We start from the raw sequence: 13,074 nt of genomic DNA, 5'->3' as shown, positions 1-13,074 counted from the left end.
CTAAAGGGTGAAAACAGTTTAATTTTAACTTCTTATGCATCATTTGGTCATGGTTACCAGGTCTAGACAATGGCTTCAGAACTTGGTGATTCAAGTCAATGGCCTCAAAAATTCCTCTGTCCAGCTTCATACTAGTATCACCACTGGTCACCAAAACCATATGTCCACTATGCTGCTTCCTATGGCTTCACCTGTAACCCTAAGCCATGTGACTATTGGGTATGATATTTTGCTAAACAATAGCCTATGTTTAGTGCGAACTGGCATAATGATAACCCTCACTATTTAGGTAGCTAGATGAGCTTCCTCTGACCATCAAAAAACCTGTAAACTAGAAATTTCATCACCAGTGTGTCCAAAGGCAAAAAGATTTGGGATCCTTGTTCCAGTGTTAAGATGAGGAATTAATTTATACAGTAAAGAGAAGGCTGTAAATCAAGATTTTGGCAAACAGAGGTTGTAACCAAGCTTATAGGGTTTCCAGTTACAACTAGTCTGTGAGCCCCAGTGAGGTGCCAGATGACACTGTATCTCTCTCTTCCTCACATACACGCACACAGATGAAAGTCAAGTTGATTGTAGTGAGATTTGAACTCTGAAGCCAAAACAAATACAAGATATTGCACTTAGCGGGGCATCTTTAATGAAAGCATCAATCCTTCTGGACTACTGCAAACAGACATTTAAAAATGTAGAAAACTTCAGGTAAACTAAAGATACAGTAATTTTGTTCCACTATATTCTATGTTCAAATCCCCCAAGTGGCCAACTATGAACTGCCCTCCTTGAGCTGATAATGGAGTTGCTTCAAGGTTGCTTGACCAACCAGAAATAAAAGCTGTAAAAGAAGGCATTTGATAATAGCCTTAAAAAAATATGGTCACAGCTGGAACACCTTTGAAAAATAGAACAGTCTGCACAATCAGGGTTGACATTAAGCTAAACAAGTCCTAACCCTAATGCTATGCCGGTCACAGATTGTCACTAGGAGCAAGAAAGGCGGCGAGTTGGCAGAAACGTTAGCACGCCGGGCGAAATGCTTAGCGGTATTTCGTCTGTCTTTACGTTCTGAGTTCAAATTCCGCCGAGGTCGACTTTGCCTTTCATCCTTTCGGGGTCGATAAATTAAGTACCAGTTACGCACTGATGTTGATGTAATCGACTTAATCTGCTCGTCTGTCCTTGTTTGTTCCCTCTATGTTTAGCCCCTTGTGGGCAATAAAGAAATAAGAATGTGACTAGGAGCAAGAAAATGCCATGGCTATAGTCCAATGCCAGCAACAGAATATTTCAGCTCTGACTTTCTACATTTGTCCAAGAGAGGTGGACCCTGGTTAAGCTGTGGTGAAAATTTATCACAAAACTTATATAAAAATGAGACTCAGAAAATTTTCATACTGAAAATGACAGAAATACAGACATTGGGACAACCCAGCAACACAAAATGAAAAAGTGGTCAGTATTACATTTATATGCAGTCAATGTAGGTACATACGCATTTACATGTGTATACTGGAACACATACTTTAGGTACGTGCACACACACACACACACACACTTTAAATACATGCTTTATGTAAATACATATGTGGCTCTGTGGTAATAAGTTTGCTTCCCACCTATATGGTTCTGAGTTCAGTCGCATTGCACAGCAACATGGGCAAGAGTCTACTATAGCCTCGGGCTTAGCAAAGCCTTGTAATTGGATTTGATAGACAGAAATTGAAAGAAGTATGTCGTGTGTGTGTGTGTGTGTGTGTGTGTCCCACCACTGCTTGACAACCAGTGTCGATGTGTTTACACCTCCATAACCTAGCAGTGCAGCAAAAGTAAAACCAACAGAATAAGTACCAGGTTTTAAAAAAAACAAATTTAAAAAAAAAAAAAGAAAAAAAAAGAAAAAGAGTACTGGCATCAATTCATTCAACTAAATTTCAAGGCGGTGCCCCAGCATGGCCATGGTATGATGACCAAGACAAGTGAAAAAAAAAAAAAAAAAAGATGACATACATATACACTTTACATACGGGTGCGTGCACACACGCACACACACGTGCACATACTTTGTCCACTCCCAACACAATGCTTTGTGAGGTTTTAAACACTCCACAGACACCAGATACAAGTGAAAGTACTTTCCAGAAAAAATGTCAAGGTGTTCTGAAATGCAAAACTTATTACAGGCCAACTATCACATGAACGACAACATGTACTTTAAAGTTTAATGTCATAGTGACCTGCTTTGTGTTTGCTTGCCACCAACTACAACAAAACTGGCACAAATTTCGAAATAAAGCAGTCGCTACTGTTACTCGTTTGAATAAGCAGCCAAAACAAAGTTGTGCTTCACCCCAATACATAAGTATTTGTCAGCCAACTAAAAGACTTTTAAGGTACAAAAATAGAAAAAAAAAAATTTTTTTTTTTAAATCGAGTGGTCAGTGTATTTAAAACTTGGTGTTGTAAGCAGAAAAATCAGAGAGAGAGAGAGAGAGAGAGAGAGAGAAAGAGAAGGAAAGAAAGAAATATTGGTTTCAAATTTTGGAACAAAGCCTGAAATTTGAGGGTGGGGTGGGTAAGTTGATTACATCAACCCCAGTACTTAACAGGTACTTTATTTTAACAACACCGAAAGTATAAAAGGCAAGGTTGACCTTGGTGGAACTTGAACCAAGGACACAAAAGTAGATGCAATGTTACTAAGCATTAAACTTCATGTCAACTGTGATATTTCTCTTGGTTCTTTGTCCAGAGTTCAAACAACACAAAGGTAAACTTTGCCACTCACCTTTGTCGGGTTCAAAACAAAACAGCAATCAAGAATGGGAATGATGGAGAAGGGGGTGCAGTTGATTTCTAACCTAGGGAGACAATACCAGAAATTTGAAAGGAACAGTTGATTAAATTGACTGTTCCCTCTCCACAGGCAGATTTGGCAGAATTGGTAGAACACCCAAAAAATACTTGGCAGGATTTGTATTCAGAATGTAAAAAAGCTGGAACAAATACCACCAAGGTAGCTAAGCTTTGCCTTTTATCCTTGAACTCAAAATAAAGTACTAGTCAAATACTGGTATCAATGACATCAGCTAACCCTCCTCTCAAAACTAATGGCCCTGTGCCTTAATTAGAAATAATTATTGCTGTTAATTCAGATCAACCCCAGATCAACAGATCATAGTATTAGGATCAAAATGTTATGATCAAAGGGAATCTACTCATGACTGTCATTTAAAAGAGTATTATTTGAAGGAAATTTGGCTGCTATTGTTAGCTGAATAAGCAACTACATAGAAGCACTTAAGGCAGGTGACTGACAATCATTTAGTTCCATCTATTTACATCGAGAGTTCAAATCCCACCAAGGTCAACTTTACCTTTCATCCTTCCACAACAGAGGGAGTTTGATCAAATTAGTACCAGTTATGCACCAAGGGTGAGTCAGGTTTTCTGACAAAAAGAAACATTTTGCTATTTACCCTTTATTTCAGTCATTAGACTGCGTCCATGCTGGAGTGAATTTTAGTTGAATGAATCGAGTCTAATACTTATTTTCAAAATACTGTTACTTATACTATCAGTCTCTTTCACCAAACTGCTAAGTTACAAGGACATACACACCCCAACACCAGTTGTCAAATGGTGGGTAGGGGGACAAACGCAGACACACAACCAAAAGACTTCAGTTTCCATCTAACAAATCCACTCACAAGGCTTAGGTCAGCTTGAGGCTATAGTAGAAGACACTTACCTAAGGTGCCAAGCAGTAGGATTGAACCTTGAACCATGTGGCTGGGAAACAAACTTACCACATAGCCACACTTGTGCCTATGGTGAACCCAAATTACAATTCCCAGTATCAAATATCCAACGGTTCCCTTGTAAAGCCCATAAAATGATCAATATTTAAATGCTCGTTAGTAGCAAGTTGAGAAAAACTGAAATAAGATCAAGCCAAGAATAGGGACAAATGTTCCAAATAGAAGAGAAAAACAAAGGAAGATAAGGGGCAAAGTGAGCAGCTGAACGATGATAAATGACCAGGACTTGTGTTGAATGCATTGTATACAAACACAAGAGCTATAAACATGAATCTCTTGGTGATAGAGAATCGCTGTAATATCTACACTAAGTTTTTCCCAACCATCATGTTCATATTAAATCTACATTTCCTGCTCCCTCTCTTTCCATTACTCCAGTATCCATCACTCCTCTCCACTCACAATGTATCTCACTACTACCACTTTCTCTTTTCCATCATCAGCCACCAAAGTAAGAAGAGATGGTAGCACAGTCAACTCCACATTTAACATCACCCCTTATTTACTGAGAGCCATCTCTCTCTCTCTTCCATTATATTTGCAATATTCTCTCCTTTATCTTTAACACTCCCCCTCTTGCAATACTCCTATCTCCAATACTCAATCACTCTCACAATACTCCCTCTATTTCTCACACTCCCCCTCTTGCAATACTCCTTCCTCTATCTCCAATACTCAATCACTCACAATACTCCCTCTATTTCTAACACTCCCCCTCTTGCAATACTCCTTCCTCTATCTCCAATACTCAATCACTCTCACAATACTCCCTCTATTTCTAACACTCCCTCTTATGTATTCATTGCCCACAAGGGGCTAAACATAGAGGGGACAAACAAGGACAGACAAAGGGATTAAATCGATTACATCGACCCAGTGTGCAACTGGCACTTAATTTATCGACCCCGAAAGGATGAAAGGCAAAGTCGGCCTCGACAGAATTTGAACTCAGAACGTAACGGCAGACGAAATACCGCTAAGCATTTCGCCCGGTGTGCTAACGTTTCTGCCAGCTCGCCGCCTTTCTTGCAATACTCCCTCCTCTATCTCTAATATTCCATCATTCTCACAATACTCCCTCCTCTATCATTCATCGTTCATGTCCCTCACTCACTTCCAGTACACCCTCTTTGTTCCCTCCATCTTCCCCCCACCACTCAAGCTGGTTCTATCCAGTCTCCTCACCAAAAATATCCTGCACTTTTCTTTTACTCTCACCCTTTCCTTATCAGTGGTTCTGTTCCATGACTCCCCTATCAGTCACACACTGATTCCCTTTTGTCACCTTCTGATGAGCAAATGAAGAAGTAGAGACAAGTTGAATCTCACAAAGACAAATAATTTCTCTGGTACTAATGCCATGATCAAATGTACCCAGTATATATGATTGGCAATAGAAAGGATATTGAACTGCAGAAAACTAGCCAAAAATGAAAGCTACAAATGAATCATGGGCCCCAGTAAAACAATCAAGACAGTAAATCCAAATAAAAACGTAACATAATTCAAGCTCTGTTAATAGAAGTATTACCAAACTGCCTTACCTATGTTGTAGGTATGAACATCATTTTGTCTGCCTTTGCAATCACGACCACCGAAGATGATAATATCTCGTCCTAAGACACACATTGTTGAAGCAGCTCTGGCTGATGGCACAGCCAAATTCATATGCATAGGCTGAGACCAGACATCCGTTTCTACAGTAAAAAAAAAAAAAAAAAAAAAAAAAATTAAACAATATAACAATTCATCATTTAACATTCAGATTACGCCATCAAATGTAATGCTTATTTATAACACATTGTTTTGAATTAGTCATGCATTATCTTGTAGTCATGAAATTTCAATTGATTATTTTTCAGAATAATATTGTAGGGTAAGTGTGAGAGGCTGGAACTGGCCAGTTTGCAAGTAAAACATTAGATTGTTTCTGCTGGATATGGCCAGTTTAAATGCTAAAGGGTTAATGTCCATTTTCTATGCTGGCACAGGTTGGACAGTTTGACGGGAGCTGGTACGGTCAGGAGCCACACCAGGTTTCATTGTCTGTTTTGGCATGGTTTCTACAGCTGGATGCCTTTCCTTAAACCAACCACTTTACAGAGGATATTGGGTGTTCTCTAAGTGGTCCCGGCACAATTATGAAAAAAATAAAAAGGACACCGACCCACAGCAGAAGGAGGGTTCAAGCTCTAGCCAAACAACCTGACACGCTAATGCAGTTGTGTTTGTCTCTACACAATGCTACCTCCATGACTTGATTTGCCCCAATGGGTTTCATTCAACAGCTGATCCCTTAGCAATAAGAAAAAGGTTAGTAAATCAGCATAGTTTTCTATCTTTTTTTGTTACTCACTGGAGAAATGGGTGATGCCCATAGCTTCTGCAGGCTGTCCAATACCGACGAAATTGATGCCTTGCATGTTGTTCAGAGTATTGTAGAAAAGTCATAAGCTGAGACGAAATTCCAGGGGACAGATGTTCAAGGAAGCAAAAACTTGACATAATGACCAGTACAGGGCCTGAGGGAGTCAGACGACCAAGTATGATGAGAGACAAGACAACTAAGTTGAGAGTGGCTGAGGAGAGGATGTATAAGAGAAAACAGAGGCCATTATACAAGCAATAAAAAAAGAGAGACAAGAGACATTGTACGTGGGCCACAGACTGAAGCAGGTTTCTATGATTTTTACGCCAATCAGTTTAGAGGCCCTTCTCTAGATGTGACCCAGGGATGTCAGCGTGTGTAACAGCAACACTATCTTAAATGTGACAATATTCCATTAAGGACCAGACTTGAACTTTGTAGTGTCAATAATTTAGGGTGGGGAGCTAAAATATTTTCTAGACCTAAAGAGAAGGGCCTGTATTTGAGATACAATCCTGGTATGCTCAGGATGTGTTTTCAATAAAAGTGAGTGACCCAACATTTGGATGGAGCAGGAAGTGTTGCCAAGTGCTGCTAATTTTGGATGACTATGGTGTGAGGATGCTGTCTTGATAATTGAATACAGCTCGTGATTTTGGGGCTGTTCAAAGAGATACAACACGACACACACACCCCACACACACACATGTATGAGATTTGCCTTGACAATGAATAGTATTTGTGCTTTTGGGGCTGTTCAAAGAAACAATATGCACGCATACAATATATATATATACATACAGATACATGCAGGACTCAGTACCAGACAGTAACGTAACATGGAAACCACTGACCAGGGGAAATTTAAATTCTTAGTCCATAGAGGAGAGAGAAACTAATGTAGGTTTAACTCTCACCAATATCGAAACACCAAATAGTCCAAATTTGATTGTTGAATCTTGTAACAAGCAAATCTCCTACAAACCCTTCACTGTATTAGATCACTTGTTTTATATAAGAGATCTACCCCATCTCAGAAACCAACAATGTAAAGAGCAGTCAGTGAAATATTTTAGTGCTGGTACCATGTAAAAAGCACCCAGTACACTCTGCAAAGTGGCTGGCATTTGGAAGGGCATCCAGATGTAGAAATCATGCCGAAGTAGACAATTGGACCTGGTGTAACTCCTGGCCTTGCCAGCTCATGTCAAACCAGCCAATCCATACCAGCATGGAAAACAGATGTTAAATGATGATGTTACTTCAACTGATCGATTGCCATGGTTTGACTAAGTCACCAAATAATACAACAGTAATTACGGATCAAAAATGTTAGGTTCAGATGGTACATACACACCTGTATTGAAGATATACAAGTCATCAAACCATTTGAATTCAACTCCTTTCTGCTGCAAGCCATCTTCCTCCTCTTCTTCAGAAGACGCTTCTTCATCTGCATCTTTATCATCTTCAGCCTCCTCCTCTTCATCTTCCTAAAAAAATATCTTCAATGATTAAGAGGTACAAATCTCACTGTAACGGTTAACCTTTTAGCATTCACATTATTCTATCAAGAGTAATGTTTGTTTATTCACATTGTTTTGAATTAATCATGAAATATCTTGTACCTTCAAGGGTTTATTTTTAGAATGACATTGTAGGGTAAGTGTGAAGGGTGAGAAATGGCCAGTTTGAACATAAAGCAAGTAGAATATTTTGGTTGGATACAGCCAGTTTAAGTGTTAAAGAGTTACTATCACTTTTCCATGATCATGTTGTGGAATAAGCAGAAGTATTCAGATTATCCAAAACAGATAAGCCAAAGTACCCAGACTCAAAAAAAGATTAATTGAAAGGTTTTGCTTCCATAATATTTTATTTGACAACAACCAAAAACCTGTATGATTCTCCAAAATAAAAAAAAAAACAACACAGCCAAATATATACAATGAGGGGAGATGTAAATAGTTGATAAACAAAGAGAATGTCACAAAAGAATCACAAGACAAATTCTTCAAGTTGAGCCAACTGGCAGGAAACCTAGGAGAAGGCAACAAACAAGATGGTTGGATATCTGTAGTCTCAGTTGGTCACGTTTGGGAAAGTTTAATGACACAAGACCCTCTAGAACAGTGCTACTCAAAGTGGTGGTCCACGGACTGGTGCCAGTCCGTGAGCCATCACCTGCCAGTACATGGTGAGTTTCCAGAAAAGAAAGGTTATAAAATGCTTATGTAATATTATATTTGTTTATAAAATAAATATAAGATTAAAAAATTGTCAACTTTTATTTTATTCATTATATTGTTTCCAGAATAAATTAATATTACTGGTCCCTGGCACATTGGAAAAAAAAAGCTGCCAGTATGCCACAACAGATAGTTTGAGAAGCACTGCTCTAGAGATACCTGAGGACTAACACTACTACCCTGTCTAGAATACTGGGTGGCAAAAATGGATGAAATAAAGAGGTGGAAACAGGAAAAGATTAGTGGAGAGTCAAGGAGGAGTGAAGCAATATGGAAAAGTAGAGACAAGTGGCATGTAATTAATTTAAAGAAGTAGAGGTTGTTACTGAGATAGAGATGACAAAGAAGAAACAGCAGATCCATGACGCAATGTTTGAACCCTGTTGATGACAGAATCTCTTCCAATCAACCAAATGTCTTTCTTTCTGATGCAGTCAAAGCTGCCTGTGTGTAGCAGCAGTATTATGACATAGATAGGAGTAAGAGTCTCACGGGGGTCTTATTTGATTTGGGGGGGGGGGTCAAGAAAAATAATCTATTGAGGATAAATTTTCTAGCACTGTAGAAGAGAAAAACTTTAGTCTATGAAAAGCTGATTTGGTAATGCTTTATGCTGTGAAAGACCAACAGATTAGAACCTTTGGAGTAACTTCTGAAGGCTTTAATTGTGGTCATGGATAGAGAATGGAGCGTGTAACAATCCATTACCTTGATAATGCAATAATTGGGTCTTTGTACTGTTAAGGGAGATGAGGTTGTTATGTTCCCATTAAAGGATATTTTCAAGGTTTGTTCTTGGAGGCAATGAAAATCGGTCATGAAGCATTGAGGTTGCATGTTCTTCGACTCCAAGTCAGCCTTAATACAGCCATCATCATCTCACTTTCCAAACACAGGACATTATCAAATGTATCTAAGTGCAATTCAAGGGAGATTTAGCAGCTAGTATTAGCAGACTAAACAATCATGTGTCATCAATTCCGTATCCTCATTTAACGTTTGTTTTCCATGCCGGCATGGGTTGGATGGTTTGACAGGAGCTGTCCAGCCAGAGAGCTATCCAGGCTCCAACTGTTTGTTTTGACATGGTTTCTATGGTTGGATGCTCTTCATAGCACCAACCAGTTTACAGAGTTTGCTGGATGCATCCTACATGGCACCAGCACAAGTGCATCTTATGCAGCACCAAAATGAAGCATGGTACTATTTCCATAGCAGTGCCTGTTAGAAATAAGTCTGTCAGTAATGTACAGAAAGAGCGGGGAAACGAGTAAATAAGGGCAGGAATAAGGATTAGATCCGGGAAAGTTACCTGTGGTAGACTAACATCTTATATGTTACATTAAACACAGCAAAACTCAAAGACAAAGAAACCTGTGGACACAAAGGTTTACTAAAGGAATTTTTCTATCTTATTTAATCATTTAAATCCACAATAGTTAAAACTAAACAGGAATGAAGACGCTTCTTCATCTGCATCTTTATCATCTTCAGCCTCCTCCTCTTCATCTTCCTAAAAAAATATCTTCAATGATTAAGTAGGTTGGATGCACAAGGATCACATGACAGAAGCAGAATTGAAGACAAGAATGACATGGAACAAAGTGAAGAGGAAAGTATTGGACAATGATTTGAAAAACTGCTATGGAGAAACTACATTCCATTAGAAATCAAAACAGATAATTAAATCTGACCAAGAGTACAAAAATAGAGTACACTTACATTATCTTCTGACATTTTGGGTCCAAATCCACCAAAGTAGTAAATATTCTTGCCAGCAGCTACACAGGACACTTTATCTCGTGGGCTGGGAACAGTGCCACTTGTGCTCAAAAGAGACCAGGTATTTTTAACTGACAACAAAAAGAAGTGGAGTTATAAACATATATACATACAGTAGACTTTGGATATAACATACACAGATATGACAGACAAAATTGTCCGGTCTGGATTTTCATAATGGAAATTTCATAGATTTTGGCTCCTATAATGGACTCGGATACAACAGACAATCACTGATGACGGACGATTTTTCTTAGCCTAATGGTAAAAAAACAATGTAAATTTCCTTGGTTATTTTTTAACTAATAAGTGTCTGTTTTAAGCAAGGTTTCGACTTATTTCTAGCAAATCCAGTTGGTTTGCTCATAGCTTCAAGATATTTAATTTGCTTGTGTATGTTTTAATGTTTCACACTGTTTACTTTGCTTCTGCATATTTTAATGTTTTGACATATTTCTAGCAACTCTAGTTGATTTGCTTGTAGCTTTTAAATATTTAATTTGCTCATGTAATGTTTTTCACTTATTTCTAATGTTTTAACATGCCAGCGCCCCCTCCCCTCCTTTTCACTACTGTGACAGATAGAAGAGGCAGCAAACACACTGTTTACTACTGGCTGAAAATTCTGAAATCTGAACACCTGTAACATTTACACAAAATTTTTCTGGAATAAATGAATAACAAATTCGGATTCAGTGTCACAAATTACATCGATATGCTTCAGGGCAGCAAGCTGGCAGAAAAGTTAGCACGCCAGGCGAAATGCTTAGCAGTATTTCGTCTGCTGTTATGTTCTGAGTTCAAATTCCACCGAGGTTGACTTTGCCTTTCATCCTTGCGGGGTCGATAAATTAAGTACCAGTTACGCACTGGGGTCGATGTAATCGACTTAATCCCTTTGTCTGTCCTTGTTTGTCCCGTCTATGTTTAGCCCCTTGTGGGCAATAAAAAAAATTTTTTTTAAGTTTTAAAAAATAAATTACATCTATATGCTACATAGGAACTTAGAAAATTTCCACTTGCAGTGATGAAAAGCACAAAGCTCCATGCATTTTATCACATTTTTGTTGTGCAAATTTGTATTTTTTCATGTTGAACTTTCCATTTAAGATGAGCAGTTCGCAAAGTAGTGCTCTAATCACCGATAAAAATACTGTGACTAGAACAGCATGATGAAAAAGATAGCTATTGCCTCACGCTTTTAAATACCAAAGCAGACACTCAGTGACATTAAAAACAAGAACAAGATCAGAAAGGAATTCAGAAAGAAGGATTCGAGACCAGACACTTCTAGAAAGCAATTCTGCAGGACAAATTATGATGATGTAGACCAGACACTCATTATTTGGTTCAGACAATATTACTGCAACTGAGATTTATGTATTGATGGGGAAATGCTGATACAGAAAGCTGCATATTTTGCAAAGGAATTCAACCAAGAAACCATGCCGAGTACTGCACAGATTGAAAGGTGGAAGAAACGCTAGAATGTGGGAAAGATCCTGAAGCCAGATGAATCCAGAGGTGTGGACCTGGTTGTGGTTGAGGAGTGGAGAGAAGGTGTGATAAATGACGTTCTTACATGCTATCATAGACATGACACATTCAATTGTGACAAAACTGGTCTATTTTGACAAACGTTACCAGACAGCAGCCTCGGGTCTATTGGTGAACAGAATAAAGAGAAAAAGCAACTCAAAACGAGAATAACTTTACTGGTCAGCTCCAACATGGACAGGTCTGAAAAATGCTGCTTCTCGCAATAGGTAAAAGTGTAAAACCACATGCATTCAAGAATCCTCCTGTTATGTACTAGGTGAATAAAAAAGCTTTGATGGGTGGTGACATTTTCGAATCCGAGATGAGAAATTTTGACCATTGCATGAGAAATGAAAATCGAAAAGTAGCTATGATCGTCGACAACTGCTCAGCCTATCCACAAATAGAACTGGAAAACATCGGGCTGATCTTCCTCCCACCAAATACCACATCTGTAACACAATCTATGGACACAGGAAATTATAAAGAGCTTGAAATTCCACTACAGAAGAATACTGGCTGGCCAACGACTAGCAGCTTCTGAAAACAATCAAGATTTCAAATGAGACATTCTGGATTGTTTACTAGCTATGAAATCCAGCTGGAAGATGGTGAAATGTGAAACTGTTGTAAGAAAGCTGGTTTTGCCAAACAACCTGCAAACGAAAGTGCAGAAGAGACAAGTGAAGTTAGAATTGCAGATAAGGAAATCCAGGATGATGATGATGGTGACTACATGGTTTCTCGAAACATTTGGGATCATCTAAATGACATTTTGAGTGTAAAACTTCCGCCATTAGATGAATATGTGAACCTCAATTCAGCTGAAGTCAGTACTACCAAGGATTGGACTGACAAGGAGATTGTCACAGAATTGAGAAGCTCCGCAGATGACATCGACGACGAAGCTGGTGACGATGGTGGGAATGAAGACGGCAGTGAATCCAATACCCCACCCACAAGTGGTGATGCCTATTCTGCTTTGAATACTTTACAATGGTTTCTTCTCCCAGTAGAATGGCCAAAGGTGGAAGACATTTTTTCAAAGTGTTGAATTTTATTTAATAGTCATGGATCCACAGATTGAAACTTGATAGCGTATCCTGATGAATCATGAACAGTATACCCCATAGAAGGGTGTGCAGTACAAACGGGTTTCACTTTGTTTTCGGTTATAACAGACAAATTTTCCTGGTCCCGAGGTGTCTGTTATATGCAAAGTCTGCGTATGTATGTATGTATGTATGTATGTATGTATGTATGTATGTATGTATGTATGTATGTATGTATGTATGTATGTATGTATGTATGTATG

The 13,074-nt window shown here is 38.6% G+C and overlaps 1 protein-coding gene across 1 annotated transcript in view; it reads right to left on the bottom strand.

The window, feature by feature from the left end:
• LOC106882021 (kelch domain-containing protein 1) overlaps window positions 1–13,074 on the bottom strand; it is a 34,728-nt gene that overhangs the window by 14,766 nt on the left and 6,888 nt on the right. Inside the window, exons 5-7 of the mRNA XM_014932584.2 lie at window positions 10,161–10,291; window positions 7,547–7,682; window positions 5,366–5,518 (exon numbers count right to left, since the gene is read on the bottom strand). Of these exons, the coding sequence (XP_014788070.1) occupies window positions 5,366–5,518; window positions 7,547–7,682; window positions 10,161–10,291 (420 nt within the window). The remainder of the gene's footprint in view (window positions 1–5,365; window positions 5,519–7,546; window positions 7,683–10,160; window positions 10,292–13,074) is intronic.

The sequence above is a fragment of the Octopus bimaculoides genome, chromosome 12 (genome assembly GCF_001194135.2).
Source record: "Octopus bimaculoides isolate UCB-OBI-ISO-001 chromosome 12, ASM119413v2, whole genome shotgun sequence".
Classification (NCBI taxonomy): Eukaryota; Metazoa; Mollusca; class Cephalopoda; order Octopoda; family Octopodidae; genus Octopus; species Octopus bimaculoides.
The sequence above is the reverse complement of the archived record's forward strand: the minus strand, read 5'-3'. Positions and strand labels throughout refer to the sequence as shown.